Source organism: Syngnathus scovelli, chromosome 13 (assembly GCF_024217435.2).
Source record: "Syngnathus scovelli strain Florida chromosome 13, RoL_Ssco_1.2, whole genome shotgun sequence".
Classification (NCBI taxonomy): Eukaryota; Metazoa; Chordata; class Actinopteri; order Syngnathiformes; family Syngnathidae; genus Syngnathus; species Syngnathus scovelli.
Window position 1 is genome coordinate 8,891,092 of NC_090859.1, and position 21,779 is coordinate 8,912,870.

At 42.7% G+C, this 21,779-nt stretch overlaps 3 protein-coding genes and 1 long non-coding RNA gene across 8 annotated transcripts in view; 2 read left to right on the forward strand and 2 right to left on the reverse strand.

The window, feature by feature from the left end:
- LOC125979618 (uncharacterized) overlaps positions 1-929 on the forward strand; it is a 41,754-nt gene extending 40,825 nt beyond the window's left edge. Inside the window, exon 7 of the long non-coding RNA XR_007485362.1 lies at positions 765-929. This is a non-coding gene — a long non-coding RNA (uncharacterized lncRNA). The remainder of the gene's footprint in view (positions 1-764) is intronic.
- Positions 930-1,848: 919 nt separating this feature from the next.
- On the forward strand, positions 1,849-8,499 carry klf4 (Kruppel like factor 4). Of its 2 annotated transcripts, none has more exons than XM_049739355.1 (5): positions 1,849-1,964; positions 3,607-3,715; positions 5,311-6,145; positions 6,492-6,662; positions 7,659-8,499. In XM_049739355.1, exons 2-5 carry the CDS (start codon positions 3,629-3,631, stop codon positions 7,832-7,834), a joined length of 1,269 nt encoding a protein of 422 aa, XP_049595312.1. In that variant the 5' UTR covers positions 1,849-1,964; positions 3,607-3,628; the 3' UTR covers positions 7,835-8,499. The 2 variants fall into 2 exon arrangements, with proteins under 2 accessions (XP_049595312.1, XP_049595311.1); XM_049739354.2 differs by lacking the exon at positions 1,849-1,964 and adding an exon at positions 3,260-3,514.
- Positions 8,500-10,147: 1,648 nt separating this feature from the next.
- Positions 10,148-13,684, reverse strand: rad23b (RAD23 homolog B, nucleotide excision repair protein). 2 transcript variants are annotated; one of them, XM_049739356.2, is made up of 10 exons: positions 13,472-13,684; positions 12,948-13,029; positions 12,572-12,651; positions 12,222-12,421; positions 12,097-12,146; positions 11,570-11,697; positions 11,358-11,478; positions 11,167-11,294; positions 10,783-10,959; positions 10,148-10,612 (listed from the first exon to the last, which is right to left on the reverse strand). In XM_049739356.2, the coding sequence occupies exons 1-10, from the start codon at positions 13,535-13,537 to the stop codon at positions 10,499-10,501; spliced, it is 1,146 nt and encodes a 381-aa protein (XP_049595313.1). In that variant the 5' UTR covers positions 13,538-13,684; the 3' UTR covers positions 10,148-10,498. The 2 variants fall into 2 exon arrangements, with proteins under 2 accessions (XP_049595313.1, XP_049595314.1); XM_049739357.2 differs by lacking the exon at positions 12,948-13,029 and having other exon boundaries at positions 13,472-13,680.
- A 1,097-nt stretch (positions 13,685-14,781) lies between these two features.
- Positions 14,782-21,779, reverse strand: part of znf462 (zinc finger protein 462) — a 28,541-nt gene continuing 21,543 nt past the window's right edge. For 2 of the 3 annotated variants that reach the window (XM_049739345.2, XM_049739346.2), the window contains exons 5-13: positions 21,023-21,393; positions 20,087-20,205; positions 19,772-19,972; positions 18,639-18,867; positions 18,423-18,571; positions 18,089-18,309; positions 17,492-17,819; positions 17,291-17,420; positions 14,782-17,116 (exon numbers count right to left, since the gene is read on the reverse strand). In XM_049739345.2, coding sequence (XP_049595302.1) covers positions 16,591-17,116; positions 17,291-17,420; positions 17,492-17,819; positions 18,089-18,309; positions 18,423-18,571; positions 18,639-18,867; positions 19,772-19,972; positions 20,087-20,205; positions 21,023-21,393 — 2,274 coding nt within the window. In that variant the 3' untranslated portion in view covers positions 14,782-16,590. The remainder of the gene's footprint in view (positions 17,117-17,290; positions 17,421-17,491; positions 17,820-18,088; positions 18,310-18,422; positions 18,572-18,638; positions 18,868-19,771; positions 19,973-20,086; positions 20,206-21,022; positions 21,394-21,779) is intronic. The other variant, XM_049739347.2, reaches the window with a different exon arrangement.

Genomic DNA, 21,779 nt, shown 5'->3' on the forward strand with positions numbered 1-21,779 from the left:
TGCAAAGCTTTTAGGCCATAAAAAAAGATGAATCTGTCGGAAGAGTAATAAGTGCAACAATTCTAATTTAATAATACTGTTATGATCTCAATCTCTCCACATCTCATTCCTGCGCTGTGCTCTCGTCAGGGTGGTGAATTTATGATCAATATTTGGCTTGTTGTGCTTTAAAATATGATTCATGCTGGGTGGGCTCTGGAATTCCAAAAGTTAGATAGAGCCAAGGCACCACAACAAGAAACGTAAATCAACCCGTTAATGAAGCAAGCCGCATTTGTTCTTTTGGGCCAATTGGGATTATTGATACAATCATCATCTTGTAACAATTCATTCATGACTTCACTAGTTTCCAGGATGTGACTTCTGCCAAAGATCAATAATCCAAATTAAAATGGCATCTCATCCTTTGATTTTAATTCCATGTCATTCAAAAAGCAGCAAACAGTTTCATGTGAACTGGATTTGGCTAAACAATTTATACAACATATGAAATAACGTCAACTGTCACAACAGCTATTATTAATAATAGTAATATAAAAGTCAAACACACTCCGCCCTAGGAAGTTAGTAAAATTTCAAAATAATTTCTCCCATGAAATGAATCCGCCATCGTGTTGAAACCTTTATTAATTACAGAGGCAAGATAATATAAAGCCATATTCCTGATGTGTGTCAAGGCTTATAAGCAATTAAACACTTTCATGACAAAGGTGGAGCTATACACAGTCTTTTTCCTGACATCTCCTTTTATATCCCATTTGCAGGTAAACTGGGGATGGGCTACAACCTGGTCACAATCGCAAGGCACAAAAAAGACAAAGAACCGTGCGTACACAGTCTTCCAAGACCCTAACGTGCATGTTTTCAAGAACGGGGAAGAAGCCAAAGTACTTGGAGAAAACCCAGGACCTCGCTACTGTGAAATACACATGCTGCCGGAAAAGGTATCGGAGGAGGTAAGCTGCTGGTGTCACATTCAAAATTAACAGGCCACGCTGCTTTGTGTTGAAAGCAATTGTTGCCGTCATGCTTCTACTTATCTCATTGCAGTGGCCGTGTGAAGCGCTTGGATATATATCACTTATCAGCTCTACTAATATTAAATGAATCACCCTAAAACAAACTAAAAATAACGTGAGGTAACGTGTGACATCACGCCTGACGCTGGGTTTGAACTCTTGACTTTAGGGAGATATTTTCTTTCGGAAAATAGTACTTTATGCCACAGTTCCGTTGTATTTTACTCAGCAGGACACACTAAGCCTTCGTTCATTGTGTTGAAAGGAGGATAGAAAACAGCAAGACAGTGGTGTCATTTTCTCAGTCTTTATCTCTTTTCACTCTCCCCCCTCACCACTGTGCTTCTTATTGCCATGCAAAGCATGGATCATTTTCAAAAATTGCATTATCCGGCTACATAAAGAAGAAGGCTACAATGGCCGTAGCCCACATTGAACTAGCTTGGGGAGTACTCCAGGATAAAGCCATTGCCATGTGTTTACAGGAGACATCCGAATGGGATGTTTAGACAGATTACCTAATAGATCATGTGTATCCCCGCGGGATATGTTTTCTCTTCCACAAAATGTTTCTTTCCCACCACTGTCTTGCATGTCTTGGCCAACAAAAAAGAAAAAAAGTAGCATGCACTCAGGTAATCTTAAAAAAAAAAAACTACATTGACACTTCCAGTGTGTCCTGTTGGAATGACGGCAGTTTGTTGACATGCCCAAGGGACAAGATCCTGATGCAAGCAGGATGAGTGGCGGAGAGTTTTGTTTGCTCTCAAAACTTGGCCAATTGTAATTGTGTAGCAAAAAGACGATTGGGTGAGAGAGAGAGAGCGAACGAGAGAGAGACAGAGGCTTGTGTTAGCTTTCTAGCTCTGAGCAAACACAAGCACTTCAAAACCAGTTCAAACGCAGCACTGCAAAACGCTCACAGCCATTGTGATAGCTGCCCGGGTGAGTTTTTCTCATGACAGATTTTCATAACTCGCGATTCGAGTTAGTCGTGTTGTTGCAGGTGGTGGGAATTAGAAATGTCCTCTTCTGATATAGTGTCGATACCCAAGCGATACTATGACTCTCTGATTTCCAAGAAACCCCAAGTTAGCATTGTCTTTTTAGGTGGTGGGAAACATGGAAAGAAGTGTATAAAAAGTCAAATAAAACGATGTCGGTAATAACCAGCAGTAATATTTTATGATGATTTTGGGCTACAATAAGTGTCAACACTGGCAGTGCCAGGATGTTTGCCTTGGGGCGGGGCAAGGATATCTCAGGGGGTCCGCTAAACATGCTTTTTATTTTATTTTTTACAAAGCCAAACAATTCTTCAGAAAACCTTTTATATAAACATTTATTTATATATTTTTTATGGGGGACAGTAAAAGTCTTGAAAAAAATTACAGAAAAATCAGATAAAAGTCAATTATCTGGCCTGGCCTCGATGTGGCGGTCCAGGGTCCCCACAGACCTCAGGCTCCACTAGTGAGTATCAAATATCAATTTTACGACATTTTAGACAAGTTCGTGTTTTCTCTTTTGGTAGTACTGTATAAAGACGTAAGATATTTTTTCTTTGTCCAATGAGATTTCAGCATTTATTTGCTGTCAAGAGCCAGCATTGCTGGCCCATGTAACCTAAACTAAATTCGCATAAGGACTCAAAGATGCAAATCACCTCACTGGACCTCAAAGGCGTCAGCATTTTTCTGCCCTCTGATTGGTTGGCCTCAGAAAACTTTCTTCAGCCAATTTTGCCAGGTTAAAAAAACACCTGTGTCTACACGCATTGATACAATTAATAAACAACATCTCTTGTGAGTATGCCATATTTTGCCATATTGTTAAATGAACATTAAATTGAATAGTATCGATGTTTTTTTTTTGTTTTTTTTTAAATCACAACGTGAACAAGCTGGGGTGAATTTGTCCCCTCTTAAGGCAAAGGGAAGAAATGCAACGAGGCAGCCACCGCTTACGAGTAAAGTCAGCATACTATGGCGCCCATTGTAAACGTGTAAATACGGCAGTAAGCGACCGTGTGACCCTCCTTGACACAATAAACGATTCTTCCGGTGAATAACTTTTTACAAGTCTTCGGCCACTTTTCACAAGACCAAGCGCAAAGTGCGCATGGGTAACTGTTGCTAACACAAACAACGCGCAGCCTCGCGCTGCTCTTGTTTTGGACCCGGTTGCCGTTGGCGACGGGGTGGAGCCTCAGTCGGCGCTTTAAGAGACACGACTCCGCGCGCAGCTCCCAGTCCACACGCACCAAGACGCGCTGCCACCGCTCATTTTGCGCGTGGCCAGCGAGGGAATCCCCCCCAACCCCCAGCCCCCACCAACACGGCCGGCGCCTTCGTGTCTTCCCACAACAAAAATAATAAGTAACCCACGCGTGGGGACTTCTTATTTCGCAGTATGTCTTGACACAGCGGAACGGGGCTACTTTTTGAACAATCCTCACATTTTGCAACTTTGATCAAAACTTTTTCGTGAATGAGGTGACTTTTTTTTTTTCTTTTTGAAGACCACCACCAAGGACTTACAACATCAGGACCGGCACTTCATTTTTTGTTTTGTCGTCTATCTGTAGGCAGCCTCCAAATGACGTCGAGATGGCTTTAGGAGGGACCCTGCTGCCATCCATTTCCACCTTCACCAGCCCCGCTGTCAAGACCAAAACCATAGGAAGTACCAACCTAGTGAGTACAACGACAACCTGATGGGTACAACAATCTACTCTAGAGGACTTGCGCTTTTCTTATAAAAGTGTCTGCAAGATCCAAAACACAAAAGAAGCTCACCCCCTGTGACACAAACTTATTTAACTATAGCATGGTTTACATTTTTTATGAGAACACTAATGACAGTAATGGCCAAAATGATTGTTTTTAGTTCTGTCATAATTATTACACGAGATTGCACAAAATCCACAAATGCTTTTATGCTAATATATATATATATTTATTTTTATTTATTTTTACATAAAACTGGAAAAAGTAGTAAAGAACAAACGTACTTAAATATATAAATACTAACAACATGTCCTGTCCTGTACACAATGAAATTGGACTGAAAACAACCAACACGTACGTCATTGAAGTGCAAACGTTCAGTTCCGCTTTAATTTAAAAGGCATGACAATAATAAAACATTTGTCATTCCGGATAACATCAATTTGAATAGACTTCCTCCATTTATTAAGATAAATCTGCTCCGAAATTAATTTTGGGGATTATATAAATATTTATTTATTTACCTAACTATGAGTACTTTTACTTGTGAATCTCGAGATTAAACTAAACCTTTAGGGAAAAAGTGACATGTTCTGGAATGACAACAAATATCAACGAGGCAGTAACAGAAAGGGGAGGCTTCAGAGCAAACCTCATCCTATCTGTGTGAAATAGATTTAAAACCATTTTTCTGGATAATGATGGACACAACATATTATGAAGGAAAAATGTTTTCAAAACATTTAGATATTGATCGATGGTCAAGTCATGACACTGATCTCAAGACTATGCTTATAGCAATTTGGCAACATTGATGGCCTTTATAATTTGGATTCTTTGACTATGAAGGATTTCTATCCAAAAGACAAAAAAAAATCTGTCACTGGTTTTATGTGAAATATCTGAAATTAAAGCTGAAAGTCTGTTTTTTACTGTCCAAGTACTTTAGGACTTAACTCTACTCAAACCCAATTGGATGTATTTGCTTCATTCAGCCATCTTACCTATAAATACATTTCTACCTTCTAACTGTTGGTATTAGGACCATTTTTTGGATCTGGAACAGTTTAATGACCGCCACCTTGGATTCAAATGATCAAGAGTGATGAGGTAGCAAATTCGACCTTCGAGGAAAGAGGCTGACCCAAAATGAACTTCCAACCCGATTGGATGCATTTCTAGACTTTCAGATAACAGGACCTTATTGTACTTTTGACAGGTATAATCTCTTGATTTATTGATTTATACTATCTATAAACTCCAGAGATTAACTGTTATCCACATGGAACCTTGATACCTGTGTCTAAAGATAGCTGCCCAAACCAAATCTAATACACATACTTTTAGATGAGGAATCTTGAAAACAATTTAGGTTTATACCTCTCGGGGAGGAAAAGGTAGATTGTTGTACTTTAAGGGTACACAAATGGCTAGTCTCTACTGTACACTTGCTTTACAGGTCAGCAACTGGTCTGATTCATGAAAAAGGAACAAAGAGTTATGTCTGGGAACCGGCTCCCTAACCCTAACCCCTCATTAATGCCTCTGTAACTTTCCTTTAGAGATGGAAGGAGGAGCTGTCCCATCTTAAGCGACTCAGCGTGCCAAGTGGAAGCTCGGACCCTGACCATCCTACTGCCACCTGCACCACAAGCCCCAGCATGTCCAAGAAAGACAGTGAGCCTGACCTGGACTTGGACTATGACTTCATTCTGTCCAACTCCATGCTCCAGCAGCAGCAACAGCAGCAGCAGCAACAGCAGGACGATGTCATGGCGTGCGGTTCCATCCAAGCCTTGCCACCCAGCTCGCCCGGTTCTTTCTCTTCCTCCTACCCGCTGCTCCCGCCATCCCCTCAGGGCTCGGCTGAGTTGCTCTACACCATCCCGGACATCAGTGACGTCTCGCCGTCCGGGGGCTTTGTGGCGGAACTCATGAGACCCGAACTGGACCCGGCGTACCTCCACCCCACCAGCCTGCACGGCAAGTTCGTGGTCAAGACCACGGTGGACCTGGGGCAGTACAGCCCCAAGATTTGCGTTAACGCTGCGCCAGACCGCCCCTCTTCACGGGCGTCGCCGCCCTTTACGTGCCACCGGATAAAGCAGGAGGCCCCCAGTAACTGTACCATCTCACAATCAATGGACCTGCACCGGCAGCGGCCTGGCCAGCTGGAGCTGCACGGCTTTCCCGGAAACGGGGGTCGCTCCTCCATGACGGGTGGCGGCCGCCTGTCCTCGTCCTCGTCGCTCTCCCCAGATCACCCCCTCAGCCGTGAGCACCAGGTGTTGGGCCACCCTCACGCTCAGATTCCTCTACCTCCCCACGGATACCACCACAGCTCACCGCAGGGATACACCGCCTACCCTCAGCCCACCGCCATGCAGCAGTACCAAGGTAGCGACTCACGCCATGTTCAACGTCCGTGCATTAGTCGGAAGGAAAGAAATGCAGACACTAACAAAGAGCAGATTGTCAAAGAAATCTTTTTTTAAATAGAGCCTATACAACATGGTGGGTTGTAATTACAGCCTAAAACAAGCGCTTGAAAGGGATTAAAACCGACATGCCACGGCCTTGGACGCGGAACCGTCTCTTAATCGTAGAGTTGCAGAAACCAGACCAGATGTGAAGCAAATGAAACGTATTGTTTTTCTTGTATGGCTATGACTTGTTTTCCACTGGATCTCTCTGTAGTTTGTACGTACACCACCTTGCTTCAATATCTCCTTTTCTTACGCAGACCCCCTCATGGTCTCCAGCGGTGACTGCTTACCAGAGGAGCCCAAGCCAAAGCGCGGGCGGCGCTCGTGGCCCCGGAAGCGCGTCGCCACGCACACCTGTGATTACGTCGGCTGCGGGAAGACGTACACCAAGAGCTCGCACCTCAAAGCGCATCACCGCACGCACACAGGTAAGCAGTCCAACGCAGAGCTCTTGTGGAGTACTTCTCAGATGCTTTCACAACACCTTGATGCTGTAGTATAGCCAATAAAATGCAAACATCTCCAAATGTTGCTTTTGGAAAATTATCATCGGGAACAAAAATAAACCTGTTGTTTTTCTGACAAAAAAAGGAGCATTTTATCCTGCGGCAACACTGTGGGTAAAACTTATTGTATTCCATAAAAATCATACAAACACATAACTATTTAAATTGGTGATCTTGATATAGTTATAATTTTTTTTCATTTAGTCATCAAATGTGATGTTAAAAATATATTGTGTGCTTTGCTGTTGTACAAGCAGTAAACATTACTGGTTACAGTTTCAAGCGTTTTATTCCAAAACAAACGCTGAGTTGAGCCTTTGCAGCTCAATTACAAGTTTTCTCATCAACCACTTGTATTTATATGGTGTGTACCAACAAAGATTTAAATAAATTAGGCTTCAACAAGGTTTTTATTTTGAAATAGCAGGGAGAAAATTAAATGAAAAGCAAAATGAAACACTTAAAAGCACTCCAAGTCAAGTTATTGCAGTATCACATTCTGAATCATTACCATCATAAACCTTTATGAAGTCACATTTCAACATTCTTGACTGCCCTGATCGTGTAAGAAGAAAGTAACCCCGTCTAAAAAATTTAAAAACAAAGTGCAAACACTCAGGCTTTAAAGACACCTGTCAAACTGGTCAAGGAATTTGACGTTTGATGGTGATACTGCCACCTAGTGGTATTTTATAGTTATTACTGCAATTGTGACAGTGTCGTGCACAATTTGTATTTGTAGTCGTGTAACATTAAACACGTAAGCTTCTATGATGCATGTTTAATTTTATAATTTAGAATATGGTGAAGAGAAAATTTGCCACAGGCCGCAAATTGCTCTTGTTTTTTTTTTTTTTTTTTTTAACAATTTTGGACAACCCTGACATAATACACTATTTTGTGTGTCCCAAAAACTAGGAGAGAAGCCTTACCATTGCGACTGGGAGGGCTGCGGCTGGAAGTTCGCACGCTCCGACGAGTTGACGCGCCACTACAGGAAGCACACAGGCCACCGGCCGTTCCAGTGCCAGAAATGTGACCGGGCCTTCTCCAGATCGGACCACCTGGCCCTCCACATGAAGAGACACTTATGAGGAGGAAAGCGAAAAAACAAAACTAAAAAACACGGACATTCAAATGACATGCTGTGGCGTTCACAGCTAAAGACAATCAAGACGAGACCTGCGAACGTAGGTCGGAACGGGACCCAAAACTGGAAGTCAACTTTATTTATGTGACCAAACTCAAAGAGGACCAGCAACTGGAATCTCACATGGAAATACTCCAAAGACCTTCATTAAATTGCCAATGACACTGTATTATTAATACCTAGCTATATTTATACATATTCACATTTTACCTGTCACCTCAGGTGCTGTGTGAATTAATTTATACCAACTGGTGCTCAGTGACTTTTGCCCAAAAAAGGTACCAAAGAAGCCGTGACAAAGTGCCATATTTCTAGTGTGTCCCCTCTCTCAATAATCAGGTTTTGGAGTGGTGAAGGCAATCTGAGAATGCACTGCAAGTCGCATAGTGCAATAATTTATAAGGAAACCTCCCTATTTTTATAATGGAATGAGTGACTCTGAACAAAAAAAAGGGGTTGTTTTTGTTTTTATATAGCCAAAACTAAAAAATGTAATATAATCTTGATCTTTGTACATTTGTAGATAAAAAAAAACTTTGTTTTATTAAATGTTTTGTATTTTACGGTATAATAAAATGTATTTCAAATAAAGAATCAGTGGAATTTTTATTCATTTATTCTCATTTTATTTTCGACATCCATTAACATGCTAAAATGACGTCAATGTAACTTGTTTCAAATCAGACGAGTTGTTTGAAACCCTAGCTTCCGGGGGTGTCGAATTCCAGTCGGGGGCCGCGTTCCAATATATATGTTTCCAAAGTTACCCTCGTTAAACACACCTGCGTGAAAAGTTGAGCTCACTTTCACGTCCTGCAAGAGCCAAACTTTTGCCACACGTGCACTTAATGAGGGAACGGGGGGCCGCGTTCCAATATATATGTTTTCAAAGTTATCCTCGTTAAACACACCTGCGTGAAAAGTTGAGTTCATTTTCACGTCCTGCAAGAGCCAAACTTTTGCCACACGTGCACTTAATGAGGGAACGGGGGGCCGCGTTCCAATATATATGTTTCAAAGTTACCCTCGTTAAACACACCTGCGTGAAAAGTTGAGTTCATTTTCACGTCCTGCAAGAGCCAAACTTTTGCCACACGTGCACTTAATGAGGGAACGGGGGACGCGTTCCAATATATATGTTTTCAAAGTTACCCTCGTTAAACACACCTGCGTGAAAAGTTGAGTTCATTTTCACGTCCTGCAAGAGCCAAACTTTTGCCGCAGGTGCACTTAATGAGGGAACGGGGGCCGCGTTCCAATATATATGTTTTCAAAGTTACCCTCGTTAAACACACCTGCGTGAAAAGTTGAGTTCATTTTCACGTCCTGCAAGAGCCAAACTTTTGCCGCAGGTGCACTTAATGAGGGAACGGGGGGCCGCGTTCCAATATATATGTTTTCAAAGTTACCCTCGTTAAACACACCTGCGTGAAAAGTTGAGTTCATTTTCACGTCCTGCAGGAGCCCAACTTTTGCCACAGGTGCACTTAATGAGGGAACGGGGGCCACATTCACATTATCTGGCCCCCGGGCCTTGAGTTTGACACCTGTGTTATAGACTATTTATTTATTTATTTGTTTGTTTTTACCTCGTGTAGAGTACCTATTGAATTGTGCGTGAGTGACGTCACAAACGAAACTGCCAATCAGGAGGTAGGGATGAGGGCAGTTAAGATTTGACCAAGAACTTTCCCTAATGAAGTGGCCTGTCATTAGGCATACCTCATGACGTCACAAAAAAAATCAGCCAATCAGGAGGTGGGGGTGAGGGGAGGGGGTCGTTTTTCCAGTTTCATTTAAGATTTGACCAAGAATTTTCCCTAATAAAGTGGCGTGTTATTAGGTACACCTCATTGAAGTTTTACTTATTTAGATGTTTTGTTTGCTATGTATTTAAATCTCATGGATGGTTTATTTCCTATTAATTTGTTTTGTTTTTTACCTCATTTAGTTTTCCTATTGAAGTGTCCATGAATGACGTCACAAAGGAAACAGCCAATCAGGAGGTGGAGGTGGGGGCAATGAAGGTTTTACCAAGAATTTTCCCTAATGAAGTGGCCTGCTATTAAGTACACCTCATGAAAGTTTTATTTAAATATATAAATATAATATAAATAAATACATCTGAGGTCTACAGGCCATTTCCGGGTTATGGGTATGATACTCACGCATTTAGCACATGTTGCTTCTTGCCAACATGTCGGTGGAGGAAGCACGGAGGTGACAATCAAACAAATATGAAACAGCAACAAATTGGTTAAATTGTTGCAATGGGGGGGGCACCCACAGGAGAGCACATGGGAAATTTATTTTAGATTAAGACAAGTATTATGTGTGTAAAGCACTTAACTTCAACTGGTTCATTTAAAAAACAAAACAAAACAAAAACAAGACATTGGGTACAGTTTACAGCCATTTTAAGTCATACTTACTTTTCCTTTACACAGAAAAAATATATAATTATTTGAAAATAAAAAAAGATTAACTACTAATTAATCAATTCAATGGTGAAATCATTTTTGGAAGCTGAGGTGATGCAAATGGCTTATATTCAATAGCGACAATCAAACATAAGAAATAAAACAAAAGCGCATAAGTTGGTCATCTCTCAATCATCATCAAAGTTCTGCTGTAAAAGGAAGTTGGCAGCCAAATTCTCATTCTTCTCGCACGCGAAGTAGGCTTGTATGACCAGTCCCTCTGGAAAGCCTAACGCTTTTAACTGCAACACACACACAAATAGGAGATGCAGTAATTATATTCTAACATGCTTTGTGGAACCGCCAAAGTGGAACAATGCCTTCCTGTGAAAGCGCAAAATAAAGTTAATCACTTGTAGTTTGAGTCAAGCTTAGTATTTGTTTAATTCCAACCCCGCCTCCTTGTCCTCACCCTCTCAATAGCTTCCTTCTCCTGCGGAGTGACCTGGATGTAGCTCATGTTGCTGCCGCTCTGCGGGTCGCTCGGCGCACCTCCGGAGCCCCCAGAGTCCTGGGCCATGGGTCCCGGTGCCTCGGGGAGAGGCTCGTTAAGCATTTGAATGAAGTGCTCCTGGTGGTTGCTGATTTCCTGCAGCAGGGGAAATTAACTTTCTTTTTGGAACGCCACCACACAAACTAGGAAAAGGGTACCCGGTCGGTATCCATAGAACAGAATGGCTGTTATTGGAATGTAGGTGATGGTTTGTCATAGTATGAACAGCGGTTCACATTTTACAATATATGGTCATTTTCTGGCTTTTACAGCGATTTTTTTTATGAGCCCATAGAACCTCACCTGCAGCAGCTCTGGGTTTTCCCTACCGATCTCTTGCAGCAGAGCAGGCAGCAGTGATGCGTTCTGCTGGATCAGGTGCCGCATCATGTGGAACTGCGGCTGATTCCTTAAGAAACTCAGCGGATTATCTGACAGGACAACCGTTATGTTAGGATTGGACATGAAGACGTTTGTGTTACAGCTTGAGCTACCTGTGCCCTGTGAGGCGCCCATGTTGTCGGGGTCATTTAGGTCTCCCGTTGGTCCGGCTGGAGCTCCGCTCAACGCCGTGTCGGACTCTCTGCCCCGAGGCTGGTCCCTGCCTGGGATACCCTTCAGAAGGAGTCATGATGTGTTTGAAATGGAAACTGAACAGGGCGGCAAAGGCGGATGATTGCCTTGTCGACCGAATGTCGGCTCTTACCGAGAGCAGGTACTCCACGGCTCGGTCAGGGTTGTTGAAGCTGGCCCTCAACGCCTCCACAACCTGCTCCCTCTCGTAGCCCATCAACATCATCTCCGTCACCATGGAGTCATACGACGAGCCCGTCACTGCAACGCCAACAAAGCACACTTTGGTGGTTGGTTCAAATATTGGAGAAGATATGGCTTAACTTAAATGTTCTACCTTGTTTTGGGAGACGGCTAATGCTTGATGTCAACATGCATCACCAACTACTTCTACTGACTGTATCGCTGCTCTTGTATAAAGTTAGCGAGTGCTGTGTGTCACGAGAATGGTCGCAGTACTTCCTGTTTTTGTAGGGACTTTCAACCCAGTCCAGTATTGTCCAGCTTTTTTTGCTAAAAACAGACCTTGATTTGGTTCTTGTGGTTCTTTAAACTCATGTGATTTTGATGCTGACATTTGGCTTTCACTGGGATTTTTATTTCAATTCTGGACAAAATAGACATCCACCTACATCATGTAACCGTTTGTATTCAACTTACCAACATTTGAACCTGCCTCGTCCATTAAGTTGCCAAACGTCTCCCAGACCCTGAAAGCAGACTGTCGTGAGTCAGGATCATGAATGCCACAAAAGCCATGAAATGACTGCCATTTTCACAGTTACCCCGTTGAGGGGGGAACAGGAACGGCAGTGGCGGCCGTATCTGAAGCAGCAGCAGCGGCGGCGGCGGTGGCGGCTTGTCCGTCCGCTGGAAGTCGCTCGGTTGGATTGTGTGAGGCAGTTGACGACGGCGTCGGAGGCGGCGCCGTGCTGGGTGTCGATGTGGCTGGTGACGGCTGAGCTGCAGAAGGGGCCTTTTTAGGCTTAATTAGGACAAAAAAACAACACCACATTACATCCATCCCTTTCTATACCACTTGTTTTTGGAATGTGGTAGAAAACCAACCCACTATGCTGGCCTGCTGACCAGTATTTATTATTACAAACTGAGAAAAGCAAAGGTGCTGTGATACCTTTGTCACCATGACGACCACAAAGTTCTTTTCATCAATTTTATATTCCTTGAGGACAGAGTCATCGCTGAGGATTTTACCTATGCGGCAAAAAGTAAACATAAGTTATCATGATTTCAACCATATTTGGAGATTTAAAAAAAAATACTCCACTTTAACGTATTCTTGTGGATTCGTTAAACGTCTATTGTACAGGAGTGCCTTGAGATGTTTTTTGGAGATACACAACCAATCCAACTGAGTAATTGTATCTCAAAGCACAACTGTATATTGAGGTATGGCAAGCTATTGTTTTTAAAGCATAACAAAAAAAAAATACATTCATTTCTAACAGTGATTGGACAAAACACGGTAAAAACAGGATACAGTACAGTACCAGCGTAGATGAGTTTCTGCCCGGCAATAGGAAAATTGTCCTTGCCCTTCTCTTGTTCAATCCTCTCTTTTAATGTTGTCACCTTTAAGCGAAACATGACACATTAAATTGTCGCTTTACTATTTTTGTTTTTACACAAAAGGATATGCCCAGCCACAACATTTAAAGGCATATAATACAAGGTCCAAACTACTTTGTAGCCATAAAAGACTCATTCAACATGGAGTCTTTGAAAGTAAAACTAACTTGACGTCACTCTGGATATTCTCTCGAGTTCATTATGGCGGAGAGTTTAGTTTGGGTTTTTGTTCACGTTATAAATAGTAGTGGGCTATGACTAAGCATTGATGATTTTTCAGCCAGTACACTAAACTGAGGTAGATAAATTGTTTCTTAAAGTCCTGATAGACACCAGTCGTTGTTTAAACCATACAAAAGGGGCTGTTTACACAAAAAGGTAAAAGAAACATTGCTTCTAGCCCCATGAACCTCGCATGACATGATTTTTATGTTGTTTGTCCTACCGTCTCCTCCTCGTCGATGTCGATTTTGAACGTCTGCTGTTGCAAAGTTTTCAAAGTGATCTGCATTATGGCGACGTAATTAAATCCACAAACACGATGCAAAGGTGATATTTTAAACTTGCAGGACTCTGTGGCGCTTTTGCTGTCACGCTACAAACTGTCAGCCGCCATGGCACTTTGGCGCCACTCTTCTTCTACGGTTCATGCGCTCTTCTTCTGTGGTTTTCTATGCCAAATTTGAAATTGACATAAAAGCGTGAATAAATTCTGTTAATACTCGGTATGAGTGAATTATATATTTTTCCAAATAAAAACGTTTAAAGTTTCGTTTTATTCAGTTATCTTTCAAATTTTTTGAATGGGCTGTTGCGTTCAACACCCACTGTCGCAGCGGGACATCTAAATACTCATGTGCTGATCTTTGCTTAGGCAAAAGTATAACCGCGACTCGCAAGTCTTTATACAATATTCTTTAAGTTTCGTGACGTATACTGTGCGTGTGCTCTTTAGAGGTCCTTGGAGTGTGACGTCAACGCGGTGTTTTTGGTTCATTTCTCTGAGTGAACTGGAAAGACAGCAAAATAGTCGTCTCGCTATGTAATTACAAAAAGTGTGAATACGTACATTGGGGGGGTTGCTGTGGCTCTTAGTCTGCACGTTAAGCCAATAAAACCCAAATAAATTCAGACTAGAGTAGTTTTAGACCACTAAGTTAAAACAAAGCATTTTGCTCATGCTGATGACGTCACGCCAGTGCAGTTTGTCATACTCCTGTGTAAACAACTGTTATGGGGGGGTGTACTAGTAATAATGGCCATTCTGCACCAGGTGTTAGGGCAGGGAGTGTTTTTGAGGTTTGGAGTAATTAAATACAAACCTACTATCATCAGCAGTTTTAGTTTTATGCTTGGAATCAAGTCAGAACCATCCACGCATAACAATGTGTCTGTTATTGATTGTCCTACATGTGCCCAGTGGTCAGAGAATCGCTGATCTGTCACATGCAAAGTCACACATGCAAAGAACGCATGAATCTGTCGTAAGCCTCTATCCATCTGGACTCCTTTTTCAGTGGCAAGATTTCATCTTCGCCCTGGCCTGTTTTGGCACACCCTCACATCATGTCCTCCTTTGCCCCTTGTCTGAAGCAGTAAAGCGGGAGATTAAAAATCTGATCCTCTGCGATCTGGAAATAAGACTTGACATCAAATGTGAGCATGTGTCTCAACAACCCCGCCCCCATCCCAAAAACTACATAAATCAGCAAGCATATTCATATCAGATTATATTTGCACTTAGAAACAAGATGATGAGTTATCTGATAACTTTATTACCAAGTTAAAAAAAGACAATGAATTACAATATGTACAGAATATCCAGAGATAACATGGAATCAAATTGTAAACAATCATCCTAGGCAACGATCACAACCCACCATATCAGGGATTTAGATTGAAACAAGAAGGCATAGAAGGACAGATTCTATTAAACCTATGGATAGAAGAAAAAAAACGTATGTACAAAGTATATATCCAGTGTGTTGTCAGCAGGGACTCAACTTTGGGGTTTTTTTCTTTTCTTTTTTTTTACAGTCAGAACCAGACTGCGATCACACAGTGAGGGAGATTCACAAACTATTCAAGATCATCACAGAATCACAAAAAAAAAAATCAAGTTTCAAGGGCCTCAGATTCCAAGATTGTCCCGGTATCTGGTTTTCACAAAGAGAGGAGGTCCAACTGGGAAATGAGAACTCTGCACCAACCCGATCGCTACGATTAAGTCGGGTAAAAGAGAAGCACATATAGGCTTATATATTCCCGCCTTTAGCCAAGTACGGGCATGGTGACTGATACAAATGTCGAGGATTAGCGGGAACCACATCTCAAGGGATTGACGGGTTGACTTGTGAAGCTGCTATGCTGTAAGAATGGAAAGAACATACAATGTCAACCCAGCCATGTTCTACCTCTGGAGGTAGTATCAGAGCTGTCTTGTAGCTTGAAGCAAAAGTTGACTTTAAGATGGTTTTGATGCAATTCAACTACTGTATAGGGAGGACATTGAAAGTTTAAAAAGAAAAAAGGGGGAGGAGGTTTTAGCGTATCCTTTCCGAAAGAACACATTTCAAACATGTAACAAATAGTTCTGTACACGGATGCCAGCTGGAGTTCCCTTTTGTCCGCAAACGGAAAAGCCATCCACAGCAGCGCAACAAAGCAGGCTTGACAAGCTAGTTGGGTGCTGCACAATAAAACTTCTCAAACGTGCTCATTGTTCTTTCAATAACGTCGCTAATTTGGGCATTTGACAAAAGTCTGATTGCTATATTTTGTTTCTTTGTAATAAGGCTTTTGGGCGTTCGAGCAGCAACTTTGAACACAAATACAATCTATGCCTTTTTTGTTTTCTTCCTTAGCCGTGAAAAGAGCACATAAATGAAGACAACGGGACAAGTATGGGGTGGAGGGTGAAAATAACTTAAATGAAATAACTGAACAACTGTTACAAACAGTACAGTCCAAACAACTAGGGACTGAAGTCTAATGCCTAATATAATAACTGATTTGAGAACAGCAACTCGCTACAAAATTGTTTCTACCAATGAGGATTAGTAGTAAAATAGATAAGGTGCAATCCTTCCTACACGTTTTAACACAAGGTTTGAATGGGCCAAAGATAAGGTAGCTCTCTACATTGTTTACTTGTGGTTTTTTTTCTTATGTCAAAGGTGCTTCAAATACGCTCAATTTGGATAATCATTTTGGGGCAACATTCTCTATAAATAAATTTGTATATAGACAGGTGGCATCTTTCATTGTACTTTTTGACCAGAATGTCAGCAATAAAGTTCACTATTGGTTACCAATATATTAAAATCTGTCCTAGGGGACCGCCAGCATTTTTTTTTTTTTTTTAAAGCAGCACAACCTAATTTTTATATTTTATATTTTATATATATATATATATTAATATATTATATTAATATATATATATATCAATATATATATATATCACCTACAATCTAATGATGCGTGAGCTCGTAAAAGCTTTTCACTTTTTTTTTTTTTTTCCTTTAACATCCTATTTTAACCCAACTCCCAAAAGTCCCAATTGGATCAACCCAACTGTTGATCCTTTTTGTCATCAGGCGGCTCCCCATCATCCGTGCGCTGACCCGGCGAAAGAGTCGTGTTTTGATCCTCGTCTTGGTTAACGGAAAGTTCTGGTCCGGTGTCAACAAAGGTGGAAGAGAGGGAGGATGGGGTAGAGGTCTCCGTGTTGGAGTTTGGGGCAGAGGTCTCCGTTTTGGAGTTTGGGGCAGAGGTCTCCGTGTTGGAGTTTGGGGCAGAGGTCTCCGTGTTGGAGTTTGGGGCAGAGGCCTCCGTGTTGGAGTTTGGGGCAGAGGCCTCCGTGTGTGAGTCTGGGGCAGAAGCCTCCGTGTTGGAGTCTGGGGCAGAAGCCTCCGTGTTGGAGTCTGGGGCAGAAGCCTCCGTGTTGGAGTCTGGGGCAGAGGCCTCCGTGTTGGAGTTTGGGGCAGAGGCCTCCGTGTTGGAGTTTGGGGCAGAGGCCTCCGTGGAGTTTGCGGCAGAGGCCTCCGTGTTGGAGTTTGTGCTGGTTTCCTGTTGACTATTAGTCACCGTCCTGTAAAAGATAATAATATTTACACTGGAATTGTATGGTGGTAGAAGATCACAGTGAATCGCACGTGATATCTTATATATTAAAAGAAAAAACAGGTACATAATTTTTCTATTCACGGTATGTATCTTTCAAAATCGGAATAGGTTAAAAAAAAAAAAAGATTTCAATACTTACATGCCGTGCCGAAGGACGTGACGTTCCCACTCCAAATTGTTTGTGAAGCAGCGTCCACAAAATTCGCAGGGAATACGCTTCTCTCCAGAGCAGCTGCTGCTGCTGCTGCTTGTTGGAGAAGCAAGAATTTCTGGGAAACAAATGCCTCAGTTTGGTATTGATGTTATTACTTTTATTGTGAAATATGTTTTGATAAGGAACCTTGTTGTGCAGGCATCTCTTCTTCCATCTCTTGGAACTCCTCCTCATTCTGCTCTTCCTCTAGGATGCTGTCTTCCCGCTCGTCATCCATTACACGTCCCTCTTCCTCTCTCGGGTTCTCCGCCACCTCCATGACTTCGTCCTCCTCCGCCAAAGCCACGGTTTCGTCGACCGCCATCCTGTCGCCCTGTTCTTGCTCTTCCTCCTCCTCCTCCTCCTGCTGCTGCTGCTGCCGCGGCTCCTCATCACTGCTGCTGTTTTCCTGCTCTTCCATCATCTCCAGCTGGTCTAAATTGACGCGGCCCATCAGCTCAAAGTTCCGGATGACCTAAGTGCAGCCACAATGTGTCCTTTGAGTTTGACATGCCACTGGAAGAATGAATAATTGATCATCCCTGGCTGTTTTCCTTTCTCAGAAGTTAGCCGCCAAAGATAGCCTCTTCAGAAATTTAATCCAAAAAAAAAATTAAAAAAAAACTTTGACAAGGTTGCAAAAATCATACGTGCATAAATTCTCAGCAAGATTTTCCTTTTTCATTCCTTGTATGTGGAAGACCGCAAAGCTTAAGCTTTGGCCTGGCTTCTCATATTTCTCACCTTGTGCTCGAGGCGCAGGTGCTCCTCCAGCTGGCTACGGCGGCGGCTGTCGTAGTAGCACAGTTGGCACCGGTAGGGCTTGAGCTCATGCTTGTGCAGGTGCAGTTGCAGGGCGTGGTCGCTGGAGCACGTGAACGTGCACTTGTGGCAACGGAAGACCACACCCCGGAGGTGGCGTGACAGCTTGGAGCGATTCACCTCCAGCGGACCCACGCGCTCCTCTGGTGGAAATAAAATCACATGACTATAAGTACATCTGCTTAAACATTGGGCTCATTAGAATTTTGGGCATGTGTCTTAGTTTAAAAAAAAAAAAAAAATACAGCTTGTGTACCTTTGTGTAGGACAATGTGGTCAATCATACTGCTCTTGTATTTGGTGTGGTAGAGACAGAGAGGACAGCGAAGGTCTTTCTGGACATCCTCCTGCGCGTTGTTGTTACTGCTGTTGTGGCCCGCCTCCACATGCAAGGTGAACGTATTCCTAAGAACGATAGCAGCTCTGTTCACATCAGCTCCAACATGTATGAGTCAGCATAGTGGCGTCTCACTTGTAGCAGGTGAAGAAAGAGCAGTCCTTGCACTTAAAGAGCTTCTTGCCTCCATGGCGGTCCCGATAGTGTCGCCGAAGGCTCTGCATGTAGCCTGAGCTGAATTCACAGAACTCACAGGTGAGGATGCTGTCGGGCCGATTATCCCCAGAGGACGTGTGACTGCGAGAAGAGATCTGGTAGTGGCTGAGCTGCTGGTGGACGTCACTCGGCTCCCAATATGAGGTGTCTGAGAAATAAGCAGTCGCTGATATTAAATGCTGCTCACAAAGGTTAGGGTTTGAATTAAAATGAAATAGCCTTTTATTTCCTAATATAACGGGCAATGACTTTTTGATTGGCAGACATTTGGATTTAATCTATAACCCATTGTAACAAATGAACTCAAGCCTCATAATCTCGCCTAATACTCATTTCAAATATCAGTCACATGCATACATCTCACTTGCGTGTTCAATCGATGGTAGTGCGGGAGAGCGGCGACGAAGCAAACGAGCACGTGCTTCATTCGTTCTCTCAAGAGTGTTTATGTGAGCGAGCGGGCTCATCTTCTCGCCCTACTTTGAGGCTCAGACACATCAATAAATAAGCCACCGTGACACTAATAGAATATCTACCTGAAAAACCCACCGTTCAGCACTCAAGAGTTTGCCGAAACATGCAGGAAAAATATTTTGTGGTTTCGCTTCACTCTTACAATGCTTCCTTGCTTTTGCATTTAAGGTGGAGGAATTCAACACATGAATTGAGCATGCTTTGGATCTATCATACATTTCAATACTTGCTATCTGTTCAGCACAAAGATATATTGCTACAGGAATCAAAATATTTGTTTGCAAAAATATGCACTGTTAATGAGGAAAAATGTTTTAATGTCAAAATTCCTGCACTGCTAATACTCTGTATTTAGAGGCTGCTTGGTCTTTCCAATGTACAGCAGAGGTCATTGGACTACACTATTCTGCATAAACATTGAGTTTGCTCAGAGGGATTTTGTCCTTGAAGTGGTCAGCTTTTGCCTGAGGATATTTCTGAGTTTGCATGTTTGTTATATCTGCAGAATTTCTTTGACAAAGAAGCCACATTAGGAAGCATCACAATCTACGAATGCCAATCCTTCCCACATGTCATACCGTCCGGAGTCAAGAGGCTTTGCTCCGCATTGGTGGTAGGTCGGGTGGGGGTCCTGAGGGCGGCGTGAGCAGCCTGCGTGGCGGCTCGCAGTTTGGGAAGGGTTAGAGCTTCGCCGTGGTCTCGCAACGAATGCTCCTTCAGTTGGCTGATGGTCATGGAGGAGAAGGGGCAGGACAAGCACTTGTACGTGTACTGCTCGCCTGATGAATACGATACGGTGGTGTCAGTTTTATTAAGTGGACGACATCCCCAAAATAATGGCTGCTAGTTGTGGAAATATTATCTGTATAGTATTGCGACAATTGTATATTTACCAGTGTGTGCCTTGTGCAGGTGGCTCTTCAAGCGGCTCACGTAGGCAGACTTAAAGGGACATAGTTTGCACTTGAAGGGTTTGTGATGGCCGTGGTGTGACTGCATGTGTCTGTCCAGACTGGTGATGAGAAGAAGAGACAAGACAAACGTTTCAACTAAAACAAACGTGATGGAAGATAAAACAACTAGAATCAAGCATCGCTATGGTTTTGAAGTGCATTTTCCAGAACGGGGAGCTGAGGTGGAGGAGGCGAGGGGGAACTCATCTATCTACCCACAATCCCCTGGTGGGAGGTCCTGTGGGGAAGCTGGCTGTGTTTTGAATGCCAGCCTACCTAGGTGGCATGGGAGTGTAGCCTGTTTCTAGGTCAGGGCACACAGTATTCAGCAGGGATTACACCTGATTCTCAGTCCAGATCACTGAGTGTCTGACAAAAAAAAAAAAAATCCGTCCCTCAACTGACAGAACGTTTTTGCATTTAGTTTCAAAATGTGGCAGCATTACACTTTTAACACTGGTCAACAGGAAATTTGTTTTTCAGTTTGACCAGTAAAAGCTTGTTCAATATGGATGTAATTTATAGCCATGACATTTCAGATGAAAATCCACTTGATGCTGAAACTAATCCTTAATTAAAAATTACTGCTAGTAATTACGATATTACATTTGGTGAGTGGTATAAGATGAATGGGACTTTTTTCAAACTTTAATTAAAATCCATCTATATTTAACACCTGGAACTTAACACTTTCTATAGACGGTTTACATTTTTTATATGACAGATAAAGTTTAAAATCCAAATCAAAATAATTTTATAAAAGTCAAATCGTATTGACTTCTTAAAATTTAAACCAAATCCTGCAAATATTTAAATAGAAAAATAACTCATAAATGAGATTGTTTAACTTGCAATAGGAATGTTGCTCCCACTCACTTGTGTCTGAAGGGTGAGACAAAATGGCAGTACTGGCAGCTATACTTGTCCTCCCTGATGATCATGGCCATGGCCGAGTGGCTCCGCTCGTGGGAACGGAGACCCTGCATGGACATGAATACCCGGTCGCACTGGGCGCATGGGTGGCCCCCCGTCGCAAGCCGTTGCTTCAGCGTCGAGGACCTCCCATCCACGGCATCCAAGTCTGGTTGCAGTGTTGCTGTAGCAACAGCGGAAGAAGCCGCAGCGAGCGACGCGAGGCCTTTCGCGCCGTCCTCCAGTCTTTGGAGGCTTCCAGTTTCATCCTCCTCCAAATCACCATTAACGAGTCCCTCTGACGGCACCGTGAGGGCCACCTCACTGATTTCCTGCTGAAAAGTAAAGACAGGTCAGTTTATTATTTGCCTATTAAACAACTCATTAGCTCACATCGAAGGTACGAAAAATAGGGGTGGAGGTCTTAAACGTGTGGACTCTGGTCTCTAACTCTATTCAGGATCCCAGTTCACGATCAATTCTATCCACTTTGGTTTTGGACAATATTTGGTTACACCCTGGACCGGTCACCAGCTAACAACCATTTGCTTGAGTTTGTCGATACTACATCTGAAACTACTGTCTCCTAATCCTCATTCTTGGGTTGTGTGCTGAATTTTGATTTCAGCCAGGTGACAAGAGGGCATGTTTTTCTATCAGTCCTCATCTTTTGCAGAAGCTTTCTGTGGCTGTCACAAGTCAAAGGACAATCACCGTGACT

Excerpts from the sequence above, each read along its gene's own strand:
- rad23b (XM_049739356.2), bottom strand. The coding sequence starts at position 13,537 with ATGCAGATCACTTTGAAAACTTTGCAACAGCAGACGTTCAAAATCGAC. Across the intron at positions 13,030-13,471 it reads ACATCGACGAGGAGGAGACG|GTGACAACATTAAAAGAGAG; the intron begins GTAGGACAAACA and ends TTTCGCTTAAAG. Across the intron at positions 12,422-12,571 it reads TGGTCGTCATGGTGACAAAG|CCTAAAAAGGCCCCTTCTGC; the intron begins GTATCACAGCAC and ends GTCCTAATTAAG.
- klf4 (XM_049739354.2), top strand. Across the intron at positions 3,716-5,310 it reads CCATAGGAAGTACCAACCTA|AGATGGAAGGAGGAGCTGTC; the intron begins GTGAGTACAACG and ends ACTTTCCTTTAG. Across the intron at positions 6,146-6,491 it reads CGCCATGCAGCAGTACCAAG|ACCCCCTCATGGTCTCCAGC; the intron begins GTAGCGACTCAC and ends TTTCTTACGCAG.